This window comes from Poecilia mexicana, unplaced genomic scaffold, assembly GCF_051168715.1.
Source record: "Poecilia mexicana isolate PSO_F unplaced genomic scaffold, ASM5116871v1 scaffold_11, whole genome shotgun sequence".
Taxonomy (NCBI): Eukaryota; Metazoa; Chordata; class Actinopteri; order Cyprinodontiformes; family Poeciliidae; genus Poecilia; species Poecilia mexicana.
In genome coordinates, this window is record NW_028263380.1 from 18,496,589 (window position 1) to 18,517,441 (window position 20,853).

Consider the following 20,853-nt stretch of genomic DNA (forward strand, 5'->3'; position numbering starts at 1 on the left):
TTAGTTATTTGTCCAATCCCCATGGCAATGTTCGAGTCTGAAACGCTGGAATTAGCTGATTTAGCTGAAAATGAAGATCTCATTTAAGAGCCGGTATCCCACGGGTTGCCTGGCAGTTGGAAACTCGCCGCCGCCTGCTTGACACTAGACTGCAGTTACAGTATTTAAATTTTGTTTAAGAGCACATTAACTCGTGACTCAGCAATTGAATGTGCAATTATATCCCTGCTAAAATAATTACACGTCCTCTTTTTTTTTTTTTTTTAACAGACAGTCCTTTGTCTGTCAGATTAAGTCATTGATTTTTCCCTTATTATGTCTGCATGAAAGCATATTGAAGCCTTCCAGTTCCCTGAAGAAACCCTCCTGCTAATTTAGGCTGTCTGCTGTTTTGGACGAGCTGAGAGCCAGACACACTGAGCTCAAGTCATCCATCATTTTTGTTTGTGCAGAGGTGGGATAGATGGATAGATAGATGGATAGATGGATAGATAGATAGATAGATAGATAGATAGATAGATAGATAGATGTGATAAAGGGGGAGTGAAAGATGGATTAGCATGCCACAGACTCCCTACATAACATTACTCTTGTTAAGTGTGCAATAGCTCATCGATCAGACTTGTGCCGCCCGCATCCAGGCCTCTTTCCTGCATTTTCCGTTAAGTAATCCATAATATAATCTCGGGCCTGAGCCATCCAGCCTCCTGCATGAACCCAGTGTGAGAAAAGTCTGGCCAGGAGCTGATCAATAGCCATGGAGCATCTGTAACAAATGCAAGCAAAGAGCTGTTGACATCCTTCTCCCTTTGGTCGTCACGCTCATGTAGATGAGCTTGACAGTACAGATTGGAAAACTGGACTTTACCTGTCACTTATACCCCCTGTGAATCTCTCGCTTCACCTCCCACCCCCACACCCTTTCCTGCCCATTTCTGTCAATGTCTCTTCCTGTCTCTGTCCGTCCGTCTATGACACCGTATCTGTCTTTCCGTCTATCACGCTCTCCCTATCCGTGTCGCTCCGTGCCAGTGCCGGCTCCATTTATTGGGCTGTATCGTTGAGCCATGTGTGCCGTCCCTGTCAGCAAAACGGCTGGCAGACTGTCTTCATTTTCATGCTGAAGGATGTGAAGCCAGTGTAGCAGTTGTGAGAGCTATCGACTGGGATCCGTCAAAGCCCTCCCTGTAGGAAAAGCTGCTGCCTCCTGCCTTTCTCGTTGGCAGCCACACTGAGCTTGTTTGTTTGACTCGGAAAATGTCGACATGCATTCAGCACTGCTGTGGTTTTGATTCCATAATCCTCACCTGACATATCCTTACTATTACCCCTGTTTTTTTTTTTTATTTCCTTGTATTTATGTGGATGTGCCACACTGCCCACTGCACTTTGTTTTAGTCTTTCTCTTTCAGCCTCCATCTCACTCTTATTCTCTCTGTTACCCCCAAGATAAATTCTCCTCAGTCTGGGCAAACAGGTCAATCCGGCTGATGGGAATCGGACAGTTGTTGATCCAATTAGAGATCCCCTCAAGCAGCGTCAGAGCGCAGCAGAATTCCAATAAAGTAATGTCTCCTTCCCTACTTTTTCATGATCTCACTCAACATGTCCTTGCAGCAAAACACAGTGCGATATCCAAGGACTTTTCAGAGACACTTAGCTCATCACACATCCAACTAGACACCCACAGTACTCTATAACTAAAGTGACAGAGAAAATGAAAGCTTCTTTATTCTGTAGCTTCTTAGACTGAAGCTATATTTTGGGGGAAGCAACTGAACACTTCTCTCTGTTTGCCCTTTTTAGCTCTGGACGCGTGAGGAGTGGAGCAAGCCCAGCCCAGTTTGACTCCAAATGCTTGTGAGAGGCCTCCTTTGTAGCTGTCATGAGATTGAAAAGCTGGCCGTTTCTTTGCGCAGAACCTTTTATTCGGCCGCTCCGCAAATCTGGGGCATTCCTGCATTGATTTCACCATTCAGGCCAAACAGATGTACAGTCCTATTGAGAGCGTGCGAGTGAATTTACGGCGCCTCAAGTGATGCGTTATAATTGTCGAGAAAAGTCGAGCTCATCCCACTTCCCCATGCTGGAGATTTTAGTTTAATAATAACAATAAATAAAGTTATCTTTAAAACTGATTACACAGGTGACATCAAGACCCAACAGTAGAGTCAGATGGTAATAAAATTAATCTGGTTGTGTGTGTGTTATTGTGTCCTGCTTTAATTCTACTTTTTTCTATTTAATCATAAAAAAATCATAGTCAGACAGAAGGAGTTATGCAACAGGAAAAGCAGGTTTCCTGAAAAAAGAGGAAGTTTCCAGCCTGCAGTGATTAAAAATAGTTCAGACTGCTCATTTTGAGCTCTAAAGGTTTAAGGAATAAAATCTAGACATTTTGAGGAATTGGATAAAACCCAGAGTAAAATACTTAAATTAATAATGATAACTTATGATTAAGCTAATAATTAATATTGGTTTAACCGGTGGTTGATGTTGGTTTGATTATAAGAATATTTACACTTACTCTTATACTTATTGAAATACTTACAGGTGAAAGAAGTAACTGTAACATGGTGTCAAATGATTAGAATAATGAATTATTATTGGTTTCTTTTCAGAAATGTCTGTAAGAACTCACATTATGATTATAAGAGTAACTAATAAGTAATGGTTATTATAATATTGTAAGTGAATGCTAAATCAGAGAAACTAAAAGGTTATAAATGTGATTTTGACATTGAACTGGAAATGGTGTAAAATGTGTAACTGTAACTAAAGGTCACTGATGTTGTGTTAGAGGTAGATGGTAGGTGAAAGGTCAGGTGGAAAGAGGAACTGATGGGAGAGCGGAGGTGTCCAACGCCTTATTGCTAAACTTCAACTTACCTAAGAGAAGGTTAGACACAAGAGGGCTGTTGAGCAACTCGGGGACATTAGAACAGACATCAGGTCATGTCCAAAGATGGTGATGGATATGAGATTATCGGTCCAAGCAGTCAGCCAATGAAACAGGCACAGCAACAAAGCTAGCCAATGCAAATGCACCAAAAGGGTGGATAAACCCTATATAAGGTGAGTGCAAAAGAGGAATCTTTGGTTGGATCCTTCAGGCAGCTTCGAGCCAAGATCGAGATGGACAAAGAACTCTGCAGCTGAAGAAGAGCCGGGGCCACAGAACCGAAGACTGTTCTGCACATGGGGACCAACCCGTTAGCCCCGCAACATGTGGCTTCAAATCGCACTTTTCTCAGCTGGGTTCGAGACCCCAAAGACAAAGCCAAAGACAAAGACCAAGGCAAAGATGAAGATAAAGACAAAGATAAAGAACAAAGGCAAAGAGGAAGAACTGGGTTCCTTCCATGAGACCAGCCCTTCTACATCTCGAAGGACCAGAAAGATGGTGAGACGAGGAGAAAGGAGCTACAGAGCTGCAAGACAAGAAGGAGAGGACCGCTATGCGCATGAGGAAGTCACCCTGAGGCCCAAGATCTGCCGCTCTGACTCAGTACTCTTCCTGTACTGGGAGCCTCCTGCTGCTGCAACACCTTTTTCATCATCAGGCCAGTTCTGGGGTTCAAAATGCCAAACTCCGTCCGTCTCTCTCAAAGTTTTTCTTTTTTAGTTCACAGTGTCAGCATTAGGGAAAGATAGGCTAGATTATTGATTTTACTTATTTGATTATTTCTGCTACTGATTTAAGCTGTACTGACCCTTGCAAAATTGCCTTACTAATAAAATAATTAGCATTAAGAAAATCTAAAAGATGTTGTGGACATTCAGTTAATGAGTCACCTTAAAGTTCTTTGATGGTTGTAGAATAGCTATGAAGTTTGATTCTGGGAGGAGAAAGTGGAAAATGTTTTATAGGTTGCTTTTAGCCAAAACTAAAACAACACCCTTGGGACTCGCCCGAGTCACTAAAACCAACCTGGTTCAATAACAAGTGCAAGTTGTAATAAGAGAAAGAGCGACCGTTAACAGGTGTGCTCTGTGAAACTAGCTGATTCTGGGCTGCTCTATCTGGCTAGTTCACAGGGTGAAAAAGGGTGGGACATCTGGATGAAGGTCGTTAGAAACCAGGCTAGTCTTTCTCGCACCCAGCTTAAACAGAGTTTACTTCAGTTCTGGGTAGGGTAAATCTCGGCAGATTTAGGAAACTCAATTCACCCGTTAGACGGAGAGCTGGGAGCAACATCTCCCTCCTCTCAGAAGAGGAAGTAGAGAGAGAGAAGGGGGGGGGGAGGTGTTGTGCAACAACAAGGTGGCGCCCAACGTGGGGCCACGCCCCTTGAGAAGAGGTGGGGCACCGCCCCTTGAGAAGAGGTGGGCCCATTTCAAATGAGTAGGAAGGACCTACGTTAACCAAGTCAGTAAAAACAGAGAGGCGAGTATCTGAATAGCTCACTTGGAGGCTAGCTCTTAAGGAATAGAGTTAGTGGTGACTGATCCGGCTGTCAGTCACAACCCTCGCAGTAACTGTATGGCATGCAGGTGAGGGAGAGCTTCTGCTGAGGATAGATTCGAATATCCGGACGAGAAGCCAGTAGCCAATAGCCTGGACCCATCCCTGCTCGAAGGCTAAAGAGAGGCTTTGGGGGAAAGGCGACTCGAACACAAAGACAAGCAGGAGAGAAGATGAAGATTGATCCCTGTCTAGATCCCTGTTCCAGTCAGCCCCAGTGAGAGTGATTCTGTATGGAGAGGGATTTGAGACATGGACTCGAGTGAATCAAAGGAAGGTTGTCTTTGTTGGAATCGAGAAGTGGGACAGTTCTCCCAGAGGAAGGGAGGTCCCAGAAGAGTACGGGGACGAGGTCGTGCGGAGCGTGCATGGGGCCTTAGGACATGCAGGCGTGCGATCCACCCGTAAGGAGCTGGAAGAGCATGAACTTTGGATCCCACTGAAACAAGTCCAATGCGTGCTGAGGGACTGTGAAGTGTGTGGAAAATACAACGCAGGTCGCCGAGGGCAACGGTTGGAAGGGTGTTCATCAAAGAGCACATTACCCAGGGCTTCAGTCTGCATGGATGTAGCAGACCCCATGGATAACAGAAAAGAGAGGTCAGGAGTACCTCTTCGTGCTGATGAACATGATGTAACAGTGACAGCTGTAGAAGAGTAGGTCTTCCCCTGCAGAGAAACTCCGTTCACGTCACGGAAAGCAGGAGGGCAGAGGCGCTTCTCCTTTTGGCCCAGAGAGGGAAAGGGGAAGTTGCGGTTTGCAGTGTCATTGAAAACAGGGCAGAAAGTTTGGATTAAAGCTCAAGATCAGCCTGCAACAACGGTGATCAAGCTGAAATTCAACGGAAAGAATTTTGTGAAGCAAGTACTGCACTGCAAAACAGTACTATTAATGAGGAAAGGGGTCCACAAGGTCAGTGCTCAAGCCAGTTCTTAGCTAAAGCGAACCAGAACATTGCAAGAATCAAGCAACATGCCATCCTGTGTTAGATTTTCCACTATTACAGGATGATTGCCATTCAAAGAACAACTTCAAGGCTTTGACTGGGAGGGCCCTGAAGAAATTGGATTATGCTAAAGAAGAACTCCTGTCACAAACGGATGGATTAAAATGGAAAAGGGACTGAAGTCGTGAGGAAGGAGTGGCATCATAGAGAACCACAAAGATCATCCTGCAACAAAGCATTGAACACCTGGAAGGGGAAGGGTCAACAGTTTCCTCCCAGGACCTGAACAACTTCTGATGCCTCCGACAACTCCAGTACCCCTTAACGACCTCCAGCGACGGAAAAGGATTACGATTGTGGATAAAGCATCCTGCTGCTTATGCTTTTTGTGTTGTTCTGCTGAACTTCCAGATTTTTTTTTTTTGTGAAGTTTCTGCCTCAGTCCGTCAGCTCATCAACCTGTCCTTAAGGAATTGCCACATCCTGAAGAATCGACAGTTCATCCAGCTGAGGATCAGAGCGACCTGGGTTCTCTTCGACATTCGTCACTTCCTGGGAGGCATCAAAACTCCAAGGAGGGGGTGTCAAAGAGCAGTGGAGTTTTGAGACTCTGCATCTTCACATCACAAGCTGCTGTGGCCTTGGTGACGACTGAGGATCTGCATCTTCACATCCCAGAGGACCATCTTCTCTTTCCAGAGGATGACGACGCAGACCTGAAGGAGGGTGTTGGGTTCCCAGCATGTGAAAGGTCCGACCTCGAGGAGGGGGTGTCGAGAAAAGTCGAGCTCATCCCACTTCCCCATGCTGGAGATTTTAGTTTAATAATAACAATAAATAAAGTTATCTTTAAAACTGATTACACAGGTGACATCAAGACCCAACAGTAGAGTCAGATGGTAATAAAATTAATCTGGTTGTGTGTGTGTTATTGTGTCCTGCTTTAATTCTACTTTTTTCTATTTAATCATAAAAAAATCATAGTCAGACAGAAGGAGTTATGCAACAGGAAAAGCAGGTTTCCTGAAAAAAGAGGAAGTTTCCAGCCTGCAGTGATTAAAAATAGTTCAGACTGCTCATTTTGAGCTCTAAAGGTTTAAGGAATAAAATCTAGACATTTTGAGGAATTGGATAAAACCCAGAGTAAAATACTTAAATTAATAATGATAACTTATGATTAAGCTAATAATTAATATTGGTTTAACCGGTGGTAGATGTTGGTTTGATTATAAGAATATTTACACTTACTCTTATACTTATTGAAATACTTACAGGTGAAAGAAGTAACTGTAACATGGTGTCAAATGATTAGAATAATGAATTATTATTGGTTTCTTTTCAGAAATGTCTGTAAGAACTCACATTATGATTATAAGAGTAACTAATAAGTAATGGTTATTATAATATTGTAAGTGAATGCTAAATCAGAGAAACTAAAAGGTTATAAATGTGATTTTGACATTGAACTGGAAATGGTGTAAAATGTGTAACTGTAACTAAAGGTCACTGATGTTGTGTTAGAGGTAGATGGTAGGTGAAAGGTCAGGTGGAAAGAGGAACTGATGGGAGAGCGGAGGTGTCCAACGCCTTATTGCTAAACTTCAACTTACCTAAGAGAAGGTTAGACACAAGAGGGCTGTTGAGCAACTCGGGGACATTAGAACAGACATCAGGTCATGTCCAAAGATGGTGATGGATATGAGATTATCGGTCCAAGCAGTCAGCCAATGAAACAGGCACAGCAACAAAGCTAGCCAATGCAAATGCACCAAAAGGGTGGATAAACCCTATATAAGGTGAGTGCAAAAGAGGAATCTTTGGTTGGATCCTTCAGGCAGCTTCGAGCCAAGATCGAGATGGACAAAGAACTCTGCAGCTGAAGAAGAGCCGGGGCCACAGAACCGAAGACTGTTCTGCACATGGGGACCAACCCGTTAGCCCCGCAACATGTGGCTTCAAATCGCACTTTTCTCAGCTGGGTTCGAGACCCCAAAGACAAAGCCAAAGACAAAGACCAAGGCAAAGATGAAGATAAAGACAAAGATAAAGAACAAAGGCAAAGAGGAAGAACTGGGTTCCTTCCATGAGACCAGCCCTTCTACATCTCGAAGGACCAGAAAGATGGTGAGACGAGGAGAAAGGAGCTACAGAGCTGCAAGACAAGAAGGAGAGGACCGCTATGCGCATGAGGAAGTCACCCTGAGGCCCAAGATCTGCCGCTCTGACTCAGTACTCTTCCTGTACTGGGAGCCTCCTGCTGCTGCAACACCTTTTTCATCATCAGGCCAGTTCTGGGGTTCAAAATGCCAAACTCCGTCCGTCTCTCTCAAAGTTTTTCTTTTTTAGTTCACAGTGTCAGCATTAGGGAAAGATAGGCTAGATTATTGATTTTACTTATTTGATTATTTCTGCTACTGATTTAAGCTGTACTGACCCTTGCAAAATTGCCTTACTAATAAAATAATTAGCATTAAGAAAATCTAAAAGATGTTGTGGACATTCAGTTAATGAGTCACCTTAAAGTTCTTTGATGGTTGTAGAATAGCTATGAAGTTTGATTCTGGGAGGAGAAAGTGGAAAATGTTTTATAGGTTGCTTTTAGCCAAAACTAAAACAACACCCTTGGGACTCGCCCGAGTCACTAAAACCAACCTGGTTCAATAACAAGTGCAAGTTGTAATAAGAGAAAGAGCGACCGTTAACAGGTGTGCTCTGTGAAACTAGCTGATTCTGGGCTGCTCTATCTGGCTAGTTCACAGGGTGAAAAAGGGTGGGACATCTGGATGAAGGTCGTTAGAAACCAGGCTAGTCTTTCTCGCACCCAGCTTAAACAGAGTTTACTTCAGTTCTGGGTAGGGTAAATCTCGGCAGATTTAGGAAACTCAATTCACCCGTTGTGCAACAACACCTCCCCCCCCCCTTCTCTCTCTCTACTTCCTCTTCTGAGAGGAGGGAGATGTTGCTCCCAGCTCTCCGTCTAACGGGTGAATTGAGTTTCCTAAATCTGCCGAGATTTACCCTACCCAGAACTGAAGTAAACTCTGTTTAAGCTGGGTGCGAGAAAGACTAGCCTGGTTTCTAACGACCTTCATCCAGATGTCCCACCCTTTTTCACCCTGTGAACTAGCCAGATAGAGCAGCCCAGAATCAGCTAGTTTCACAGAGCACACCTGTTAACGGTCGCTCTTTCTCTTATTACAACTTGCACTTGTTATTGAACCAGGTTGGTTTTAGTGACTCGGGCGAGTCCCAAGGGTGTTGTTTTAGTTTTGGCTAAAAGCAACCTATAAAACATTTTCCACTTTCTCCTCCCAGAATCAAACTTCATAGCTATTCTACAACCATCAAAGAACTTTAAGGTGACTCATTAACTGAATGTCCACAACATCTTTTAGATTTTCTTAATGCTAATTATTTTATTAGTAAGGCAATTTTGCAAGGGTCAGTACAGCTTAAATCAGTAGCAGAAATAATCAAATAAGTAAAATCAATAATCTAGCCTATCTTTCCCTAATGCTGACACTGTGAACTAAAAAAGAAAAACTTTGAGAGAGACGGACGGAGTTTGGCATTTTGAACCCCAGAACTGGCCTGATGATGAAAAAGGTGTTGCAGCAGCAGGAGGCTCCCAGTACAGGAAGAGTACTGAGTCAGAGCGGCAGATCTTGGGCCTCAGGGTGACTTCCTCATGCGCATAGCGGTCCTCTCCTTCTTGTCTTGCAGCTCTGTAGCTCCTTTCTCCTCGTCTCACCATCTTTCTGGTCCTTCGAGATGTAGAAGGGCTGGTCTCATGGAAGGAACCCAGTTCTTCCTCTTTGCCTTTGTTCTTTATCTTTGTCTTTATCTTCATCTTTGCCTTGGTCTTTGTCTTTGGCTTTGTCTTTGGGGTCTCGAACCCAGCTGAGAAAAGTGCGATTTGAAGCCACATGTTGCGGGGCTAACGGGTTGGTCCCCATGTGCAGAACAGTCTTCGGTTCTGTGGCCCCGGCTCTTCTTCAGCTGCAGAGTTCTTTGTCCATCTCGATCTTGGCTCGAAGCTGCCTGAAGGATCCAACCAAAGATTCCTCTTTTGCACTCACCTTATATAGGGTTTATCCACCCTTTTGGTGCATTTGCATTGGCTAGCTTTGTTGCTGTGCCTGTTTCATTGGCTGACTGCTTGGACCGATAATCTCATATCCATCACCATCTTTGGACATGACCTGATGTCTGTTCTAATGTCCCCGAGTTGCTCAACAGCCCTCTTGTGTCTAACCTTCTCTTAGGTAAGTTGAAGTTTAGCAATAAGGCGTTGGACACCTCCGCTCTCCCATCAGTTCCTCTTTCCACCTGACCTTTCACCTACCATCTACCTCTAACACAACATCAGTGACCTTTAGTTACAGTTACACATTTTACACCATTTCCAGTTCAATGTCAAAATCACATTTATAACCTTTTAGTTTCTCTGATTTAGCATTCACTTACAATATTATAATAACCATTACTTATTAGTTACTCTTATAATCATAATGTGAGTTCTTACAGACATTTCTGAAAAGAAACCAATAATAATTCATTATTCTAATCATTTGACACCATGTTACAGTTACTTCTTTCACCTGTAAGTATTTCAATAAGTATAAGAGTAAGTGTAAATATTCTTATAATCAAACCAACATCAACCACCGGTTAAACCAATATTAATTATTAGCTTAATCATAAGTTATCATTATTAATTTAAGTATTTTACTCTGGGTTTTATCCAATTCCTCAAAATGTCTAGATTTTATTCCTTAAACCTTTAGAGCTCAAAATGAGCAGTCTGAACTATTTTTAATCACTGCAGGCTGGAAACTTCCTCTTTTTTCAGGAAACCTGCTTTTCCTGTTGCATAACTCCTTCTGTCTGACTATGATTTTTTTTATGATTAAATAGAAAAAAGTAGAATTAAAGCAGGACACAATAACACACACACAACCAGATTAATTTTATTACCATCTGACTCTACTGTTGGGTCTTGATGTCACCTGTGTAATCAGTTTTAAAGATAACTTTATTTATTGTTATTATTAAACTAAAATCTCCAGCATGGGGAAGTGGGATGAGCTCGACTTTTCTCGACACCCCCTCCTCGAGGTCGGACCTTTCACATGCTGGGAACCCAACACCCTCCTTCAGGTCTGCGTCGTCATCCTCTGGAAAGAGAAGATGGTCCTCTGGGATGTGAAGATGCAGATCCTCAGTCGTCACCAAGGCCACAGCAGCTTGTGATGTGAAGATGCAGAGTCTCAAAACTCCACTGCTCTTTGACATAATGCATGTGCTGATTTGCATTCGCGGATCAAGATGGTATTCAGCTGGCCTTTGTGAGATGATCCAGAGCATATTCCCTCTTTATCTGCCAGAGCCGAAGAGAAAAGTACTGATTTTGACCAGATGCCGGCCAACGGGAACCGACAGTAACAGCAATACTTATAGCTTCACCCTGTGCAAACAGGAGCAACTTAAAATAAGATTTCATTGAAGTTCTCATTATAATCTCATTGTTTGGCAGACGTATATCGGTGCATACTTTGTGGTTTGTTGTGCTGTGTGGTAATGTTCCTTGATAAGCGGAAAGCCTATCTCTTCAAAACCACATGCACGAGTCTACAGTCACTGCATCTCAGAACATCTTATTGTGGCTTGCAAGCCTTTTCATCTGTGTTGTTGTTAGAACCACAGGCTACAGGGTAGTTTGTTGGGATATCATCTGAAATGTGGTGACTTTGTAGTTGGACTTTCTGAACCATCGCTTTGTAGAAGCTCTTTTTTTAATGCAATTAGAACTGTTAAGTATTTTGGAGTAGATCTGTTGCAGCTGCGCACATCAAACGACTTGACAGTTTTGCAAAAATACCTCAGGTTCAGTCAAATTGGATGGATAGGATTTGTTAGCATCCATTCTCACATCTTGCCACAGATTCTCAGTTGGATTTAGCTCTGCAGTTCTGTCCGTTTGTTTAGGGTCGTGGTTCCTGTGGGAAGTTGAACCTCTTCCCCAGTCTCGAGTCTTTTGCATCCTCTTGCAGGGTTTCTCCCAGGATTGCTCTGTATTTCACCTCATCCATCTTCCCATCAGCTCTTAATTGGATGGTGCGTTCAGGGTGTTGAGCAGGATTAATATTCGGTAGTATCTTGGCGAAAAAGTTTTTTTTTCTTTTTCTTTTTTTGGTCTCATGTGATCAGCATACCTTCCTCCACATATTTTCTGTGTCCCTTACAATAATTTGGGACAAACTTCAAAGCCCCTCTGAAACATTCTTCAGAGATTAAAACCACTGTTAGATATAAAGAATAAAAAAAGGTTTTACGTATTTATTAGCAACATAGTTGGTTATAAGTACAACAGCTAAATGAGAGCAAAGTCCTCCAGACACACTACTTGGTATGTCAACTGTCATTCGTGGGACACATATGCCACCTTTGCCGCATCAAGACCAGAACCAGTTTGAAATTAAAACGCAACAATATTCTATGTAGGAATAAAAGTAATAATTTTGAAGTGTGTGACAAATAGTAGTCCTGATAACATTTTATCAGGAGCTACATGCTCCTTCCAGTTCTACTTAGAGCTGTAGGCATTTAAAATGCTCTTCAATATTTCTCTCTTTGCTTGACAGTATCAGTGTCTGATGTTAAAAAACGGTAACAAATCTGAAAAAAAAAAAGAATAGTAAGGGGGTGTAAATACTTATACAAGACACTTTGAACCCCTCCGCCATTGTGTGCACGTGAATAGTGGTTAGTGTTGCAGTGGGTTCACCATGACCCAGATGCCAATGTTCGTGTTTGTGCTCACTCATTAATTTATTTACAGGTTCCTAAGGCAACCCTCATGAAAAACAATTAGGGCTTCCCATGGAGGACCTTGTTAGCAGTAGTTGTTAACCTCCAACCAAAAGTACTTCACATCTTTCTCCAATGATTTAAGATCGTTAAATGGAAAAAAACAAAAAAAAAGGGCCCATAGCAGTTTTTTAAGCAGCCCCCTCTTGCACCTCTATTTTTTTCCACTTATAAGGTGAAATGTGTTCCACTTGAAGGTTTTGGGCCAAAGGCACAACATCAGCAGCATTGTGGCCCTGCCTCTGCCAACGATGACTTTCTGTTTTTTGTGTGGTGCTAGTTTTTGTGTGCTTCTCTTACTGTGTGTGTGTGTGTGGGGGTGTGTGTGTGTGTGTGTGTGTGTGTGTGTGTGTGTGTGTGTGTGTGTGTGTGTGTGTGTGTGTGTGTGTGTGTGTGTGTGTGGTTGCAGTACAGAGAGACTTTAAGAGCAGAAAAAGAGCGTATGTACGTGTAAGTGTGTGTCAGGGCAACAGAGGGGTGAGTGTGTTCACAGAGTGGGTGGGGTGGTGTGAAGCTGTTGATCTTGGGCTTCAGTCTTAAACAAATTGGCCATTCCTCTGTGGGAACTGGGAATGCAGTCACACAGGGAAGGTCAGCCTGCTCTGTGTCAGATTCTCTAAATTTCTCCAATAGCTAATTATCTCCCAGAGTGCCAGAGGAGAGGTTTGGAAAAGCTTTTGTTGTTTTTTTTTTCCTGAAGCCTCTTCACACTCTCCCTTTGTTGCTACATTCTCCCAAGCTGACTCTGAAAAGTTTCATCTTGATGAAAAACTGGCTGAGGGCTGCATTGACACATCGGTAAGGATAGTTAGTTTTTAATTATTGCCTTGAATGCTACAACGAAACCCCAAAAATAATTAAACGTACTCTGCAGCTGCAGGTTCAGTTCTGACATGCAAGCGTTTCGATGCTCAAATCTCGCACTGAACTGTAAAAGTCGCATGCCGTTTAATTCCATTCCCTTCATCCGCATCGCTTTCTACTGAACAAAACGTCTTTTACTGCAGTCATATGATGCAGTGCTTTTACTGAGGTCCAGCAACCTTTAGCATCTGCAAGCAAAGATTAAAGTGACAAACACATTTTTTTCTCACTGGCTTGACTTGATGAAAGGTTGCATTACCTCCTGCAGGCAGACCCCTTCTTTTCCCTACGTCGTCACAATGCGGCCACATTATGAGCTGCCCGGCCTATAATGTGAACGCGATGACAGGAAGGTTGTCAGGCTCCTCCTATAGGCCACCAGGTGCTGAGCAGCAGTGGGTTAGAGTCTGGACAAGCTTGTTTTCCGTCTAAAACTGCAGTCACACTATTTCTCCTCTTCCCTGGTATGTAGGAATATCAAAAGCACTTTTTATGTGTGTCCAAACAGAAACGAGGAGCAATTGAAGAGCTACAGAATGTGTTGTTTGTGATGCATCCTGTTGCATAAAACAAATCATTCGATGCATCCCACTACAACCAGGGTGGATCTTCTGTTGCCTTTAGAGATGACATAGTTTGTTTGTGGCACGCATTTGACAAGTTGTCAGAAACGTTCCTCAGACATTTTGGTTCAGATCGACATGCCATGTAGCCGACCCACATTTGTTGGCTGCACATCCACAATGTGGTTGTTCCATTCCAGGTTCTGTCGAATTGAGATCAGATGTCTGTGAACGAACTGCATGTTCAAGAAGCCAGTTTGATGTTGAGGTCTGTGGCCTGGTGCATCATCCTGCTGGACATAATATGAAGTAGATTAAAGGCAATGCTGGAGTGTCGTTTACTGTATATGTAATGTTTTTTACTGGTATTGTCAAAGTGAAAATGTACAACAGGTGAAAAGTGAAATGCTGAATAATAGTACGGCCTTTGTAACCATTAACTCTCCACCTTGTGATTTACCCTGCAGTGTTTGTACAAATGCAGGTATCAAGAAATGCCATGTTTTTGATCTAAAATGTTTTTTTTTAAACAATGTGGTGTGTTGATTCCACTTGAAAAGATTTCTACTCTCTCTATTAATTGTTTTAACATTTGAAAGCTTGGGATGCATCTAAAATCTGCTCGAACGTTTATCCGCACATAGACATCGGTTACTTTTGCCATGAGATAAATAAATCTAAATCTGATGATGTTCATCCAACTGTCCTAAATGAAGCAATATGGTTACAAAAACGTTTTCTGTCAATTTCTTTTGAATAATTTACTCTGTTTGAATTGTAGTGCATTGCAGCTTTATCAACTTAAACTCGGATGTCTGAAGCGTTTTCCCCTTCCTCATAGTTTTTTCTTTTGGATCTCCTCGATCTTTTTTCTCTGTCTTCTTCGTTTTGTTTTATCTTTTCTGTCTTAGTAACTATACATTTCTGTTGGCTTTATACCACGGGCTCGTGTCCCTTCTCTCATCTCCACTCTCGGCCTCTAAAGGGATTCTGTTGACACACACTGAAATAGGGGGACGGACTCTGTCGGGACCGTCTGGTCCCCAGCCAAGAGAGCTGCTAGTTTCTCATGCTCCCCCATCTCCTTCCCAACTTTTTTTCTTTCCCTGAGAATGTCTTTCTTCAGAGTTTTTTTTTTTTATGCTATCTCATCTACCTGAATCTAATTTTGCCTTTGTCAGTGCTCACCTGCAGCACGAGCGTGAGAAAGTGCCCTTTGAGAGGGTACTTTAAAGCAGCATAGGTCATCATTTTCATTGACCTTTTACTGGTAATTATGTGCACAAAAGGCTGGTGATGGAGAGACAACAGTACAATTTTTTTGATTTTTTTTTTTAGTTTTCAATAAATTAACTCGAGCTTTGTCATGGTTTCCTGCTGCTGGTGAAAGACAGCTGCTGTCTTGGAAGGAATTTCATATTACAATAGTTGTTTGTTTGTTTTTTTCTCTCATAATTTTTAAACTTCATAGACGGCCTCTAGGGTTAGCAAAAAGAAAAGCTGAGTTAATCAGTACAGTGCAGTGCAGTGAGGTCCTGAAACTGAGTGGAAAATACATAAAATTTCAAAGAAAAGAGAAGACTGCTGTTATGGTAAAGCTAGCAGCGATTATGTTTCAAGAACAAGGACGTCTTCTAGAAAAAGAAAAAAAAAAAGCTTTGGCTGACAGAGCCGTCTTCCATTACCATCTAAGAGGTATTTACAAGCGCGATTACTGTGATTATTATTTCAACAATACCCTGCAATGCTCTTTCATGGGCTGCCAGCCGGAGCGAGGACAGGGAGGGCCTGCCAAGCTTGTCAACCTGGGAATTTGTCTAGCAGCTCCATAGGACACAGAAAAGAGGAACGGAATGAGCCAGAAAAAGAAATGCCATGGCAGAAGTAGAGAAAAGGTGTTGCGGTTCAAAAGGGTTTTCGCCTTTCTGCAGGGTCACAAGATGCCACCCTTCTAAAATGTCTTTGACCTTCATTTTTCTTTCTCTGCAGCCCCCACGGAGCCTTTGCTGTGCAAATTTGCAGACGGAGGGCAGAAGAAACGCCAAAGCCAGAGCAAGTATCCTCAGAATGGGAGACCGTGGCACAGAGAAGGGGAGGTGAGATTTTTGGGACAGTACAAAACTTTACTCTCGCTCACTGAGAGAAAATCCTAAATGCCGAGTGACCCTGAGCTTTTCCCATGTCCGTAGAGTCGAGTCTTAGGAGGAGTGAATGTGAAGAAACGGAATCGTTACATCCATTATATCTTCTCTGTAGTTGTCCACAAATGGCTTCAGTGCTGTCTGTGCTCTGTAACCACAGACAGAATTACTGAAACTTCTTTGTGGGATTTTTTTTCCAAGCACTCTTGGCGTGTTGGTGGTGACATATGAAGACTTTTACAAGGAACCACATTTCATTCACAAGTAAAACAAAAGTATTTGCATTCAAATATGACAATAATGTTAGAATAAATGTTAAGATTTACTGCTGTAAATGCAGGCCTTCCAAAAACCCAAACAAGTCTGTCCGTCATATCTCGTGTTTTTGCGAACAGAAATGATTTGCCATTTGCGTCCATTTTAAGATATGAGGGGAAAAATAGAAATAAACAGCAGGTTGAACTGATCCTGGATGCACATGAGCTGTCGTGTAAATTGCACCTCTAGCCAAATGCCTCACTGAACACACGTTCCCTCCATACATCGGAATGGCAGGAAACCCAAAACCAGATTCACCATAACATGCGGATACAAGGTCACGGCTAACAACCGTCTATACTGGAAAGGACGCGGAGAGGACACAGGCTGGGGAGCCTTTAAACTGGAATATACAGATGAGGAAGAATGCGAGCACATGCGTAAGAGCCGGCACACACGTTTAGTGAGGCTGACAGTTATGCTGAAGCAGCAGCGTGGGAAGACCCAGAGAGATGAAATGTTTGTCCTTCAGAAAACAGTCTCTATGTGTGCATTTGTTGTTGGTTGTTGGACTATAAATTGGGCTCCGCGTCTCCCTCAGTACTTCATCACATGATTAACTGCACCGAACACATCCAGTTAATTATGGGCTGTGTTTTATTTATTTATTTATTTTTATGGTAGAATAATTCCACACAAGAACTTTTAATGGGTTTTAAAGATAGCATCTGTATGTTGAGACTTCAATTTATCATGGGATTTTTCTAATCCTCACAGGGTCAAACGCATGCATACATCCCCACGGCTGCTTGCGTTTCACTTAGAACGTCAGACCTAAACTACATCGTTTTTGCAGCCATCAACAAGCTTCTGGTGTAAATACTGCTGAATATTTGGACATTCATCTTAGTTAAAATTAATGGAGTTAATGATGCTTCTCTTGCATGACAACTGGAGCGCTGTTTTTTGGCTTGAAAGCATGACATTTCCTCCTGCAGTCGTACTTCTGTTATAATATTTCTTCAGAGAGCATGTGGGCAGTTGCAGATTGATTTTAGAGCAGAATGCTTGTGTGTTAACATCATGTTTTGTTCAGTTGCAATATCAAAAGCGATCCAGACTTTTCCAGTTCATGGAAGGCCAGAAATTCGGTGGTTCCTGAACAACCTCGCCGGTTATCTTTCATCTGAGGTCGACTGTTTGTGCACGCTCCCAGAAGTCGGCACAGGCCAGATACATCTGATTACCATGACATTCACTACAACTGTTAAAATGAATGGTTCTGCATACCTCAGCAGTTTAGAAATGATTTCAAAGCACTGGAGCAGCTTGTGTAAATCTACAGTTTTCCTCGGAAACTTATTGCACTTTTTATCTGTTCCAAGTACGGGTCAACCCAATACGATGTCAAATAAATCATTTTTTTAAGTTTCCAAAGAGAAAATATAAAAAGTTTCTCTTTTTTTTCTTTTTAAGAGAAAAATGTGAAACAACAGAAAGAATTCTTTGTTGGTTGTTGGAGCTCTACAGCGTCCCTGCAAACCTTTAGCGTACTCCTCGGTTTATTTAGAAGAATTTCAACTTTTCATCGTGTAAAGAGGCTCTGCTTTAAGTTACCTTTCTGTGGGACGCACACGGTGATTAAAGTAGAGCTTGTCCAGGACGGTGCGCTCTGACGCAATTTACCGTAGCTGTGGGAAGTTTCATCCAAAGACAAAAAATAAAAAATAATGTTCACCTAGATTCTATAAACATACAGAGACCAGAGGGGAAACAAGAACGACTGGGGAGAAATAACAGAGACCCAGAGTTTGTGCACAGATCTGAGTTCAGCCAAAGGCTGAGCTGAACAAAAAAAAAAAAAAAAACATTCAAGCACATTATGATAAGCTAGCTAGCTTGAAGCTTAATTCAAACGTACACTGAAGACCCATTTAAACCTCAAGTTTTAAAATCTCAGAGCAGGGATTTTGTGTCTCAGTTCAAAATATTTTCATGTTCCCTGTTCCTGGTAGCCATCTCCTCTTCCCCTATGATGGCCTCCACTCGCATTGTTTCACGTTACTTTGCCTTTTACAAAATGCTTTTATTGTCAAAGTTCAAGATCAAGTGCCAGGAGCGAAATCTGTTGCCGAAAGCTTATATTTTTATGCCGGTCGGTTACTTCAGATCCACATCCCTGCTTCGTGTTATTTTAGAGCCAAATGAACAGTGTTTTGGAAAAGTATTCTTTAGCTTTTTTTTTTTTTTTTTTTTTCTATTTTGCTACATTCCAACCACAAAATAAAACGTTTTCTTTTATTGAGGATTTAAAGTTCAACACATTGCAGCTCATAACTGCAAAGCGGAAAGAAAAAGGGTACATGGCAGAAGACCTTTTAGAAATAAAACGGAGAACACGACCATAAACACATAGCCTGACCTACAGTGAAACGGTTCTGATCAAAGTTTAATTATGTGTTAGAAAAGCCTGGTCAATGCAGACGCCTACGTAAATCAGGAATATGAGTCAGTACTTGAAACTAACTCATATTCACAGACATCCTATCTCACTGAGCATGGGGTTAATGGGGGAAAAAAAAAAACACACATCTGTAATTGCAGCAAAAGGAGGCCTTACAAAGTATTGTACCATTTTCCTTCTGTTTCACAATTATGAGTTACTTTGTTCTGGTCTACAACTTAAAACTCATAAATTATGTTAAGGTTTGTGGTTTCAACGCTACATCATACAAAAAAAAAAAAAAAAGTCCTCAAACTAATTTACGACCTTTCTATTTTTTTTACACAAATAAATGTCCACTCACCTTATTTAGCACAAGAGTGTAATAATATATGTGCCCACTCACCATGCTGCAGGACGTGTTAATGAATCTCACAGGGAGAAGCCACTTCAGGTGGGTCAGTTGACCTTCAAAAGTGAGAAGATTTGCCTGCACCTTGTTCCAAGTGTGTGGCCATGACCCGTTCCAAAGGCAGTCAGCTCTAGCCACATCCTCAACACTTCTCCAATGTGTTTACATCTGTATTAAAGGCTTTCACTGGATCTCCAACGATGGAGTTATTGCTGGTGCTGAGTGATGCATATTTGGTATGATCTTAGTATTATTTCAGGCATAGTTTAACAAGCTTTAGTTTTGTTCTTGTGTGAATAATAAAGTCTCTCTGTTGTCATCTCATAACCATTTTATTGTAGAAATAAGATCAGTAGATTTGGCCTGAATGCAAGTACTTCACAGTAAATCCAAACTTCCAGGAATAAGGACTTTGAACTTCTCGGAAAAGCTTTGATATTTGAATTTATTAATATATGTGTTCATTTAAACCTTTTTGCAAACAGCTTTTTAATGCACATGTCTGTTGATAAAGCCAGATAAGTAGAGATGAACAAATTATTTTATTCTCCTTTCAGGTATATTGCGTTTTGAAACTGAGTACCCGGTTTTCCAACAGACTCAGATTAACACCAAGAAGAGTTTGATTATTTCTTTCCTGCTAACTGGAAATCTAAAGAAACGGTTACCATATTTGTGTATTTGTGTCAACTATTGCTTTCTGTAACACTCATTCAGCCGTCAGTAGTTATCAAAGTTAAATAAGATTGTGCCTTCTGTGGGACTTCTTGATCAGCTGCTTTCACATGATCATGTAAAGAGCCGCCATTTGTATTTTTTTTTAGCCCCGTCAACTTTTCAATTCCTGCCAAGAAAGAAACTTTGTACATATATGTGTTCTGAGAGCTCACCAAAATGTCCTTCATTTTTGTCGATGGCTGCATGAGATCGGGCTCGGCCTGCCGCCCCGAACACCTTTGCTGAGGGAGAGATAACTACGACCGACCCTCTGTGATACGATCCCCAAGGCCGACTCAAAGGACGTCACGCGAGGATTTCCCAGCCTCTCGACACGATGCTAAGATACTGGAAAGTGCTGCCAGTGATTGACGCCTGGTTGAAGGACAGAAATGTTTTGCCGTATCAGTGGGTTGTTTATACTACTGACCACAGAGATTTCAAGGTCACTGAATGCGCGGTGTTGATCTGATCCTCCTTTTTCCTCCAACCCAACTATCCCACGCAGAGACGAGGAGCAAATTTTAAAGGTTTAAATTGGTGGACTCATGCAAACATTTAGCTACATATTAAACCTCTTCCATGTTTCATGTTGGTATGTATTTTTGATGAATTAAGCAGATTTTTGACATCTGCATCGGGTTTGTACCGGCTGCCTCGTCACTATTGAAGGCAGCTCACCTGAAGATGTGATCTAGTTGAATCAAACGCATTTGAATGGGATAATGAATAGAATGTCACTCACCCTACGGTCGTTGATCAGGTGGACGGTGGGCATTACATGTCGGTCTGTTTATCAGAACTGGAGACATTTCTCACCACGCATACAGATGAAGGGGAGAAAGAGTCCAAAGCATCCATCAGTCTCTTACTCCTCGTCTGCCTGTACAGAATTTCCCGTGGCTTTTTTTTTTCATTTTTCTTAACTCTTCCTTTTATTCTGCCTTTAAGTGCTTTCTGCACACCTTTCGCTTTTCTTTTTTTTTTTTTTACTTTCACTTTGTCTCCCTGCGTCTTCCTCCCTGTGTTTGAAGTCTTCCCAGACCCCACAGCAACATATGGAGAGAGAAAGAGCAAGTGACTCACTGAGACGGAGACAGAGAAACAGAGAGGGAACACATTGCATGATCAGTCAGGAGTTGCGAGGGGTTGAGTGCTGCAGGGTGGCTGGTG

The 20,853-nt window shown here is 42.1% G+C and overlaps 1 protein-coding gene across 10 annotated transcripts in view; it reads left to right on the top strand.

Annotated features, from left to right (window-relative positions):
* The window catches only part of rbms3 (RNA binding motif, single stranded interacting protein), a 321,058-nt gene that overhangs the window by 251,788 nt on the left and 48,417 nt on the right, over nucleotides 1-20,853 (top strand). For all 10 annotated transcript variants that reach the window (XM_088010352.1, XM_088010348.1, XM_088010351.1 and 7 more), the window contains one exon: nucleotides 15,699-15,805. In XM_088010352.1, the coding sequence (XP_087866478.1) occupies nucleotides 15,699-15,805 (107 nt within the window). The remainder of the gene's footprint in view (nucleotides 1-15,698; nucleotides 15,806-20,853) is intronic.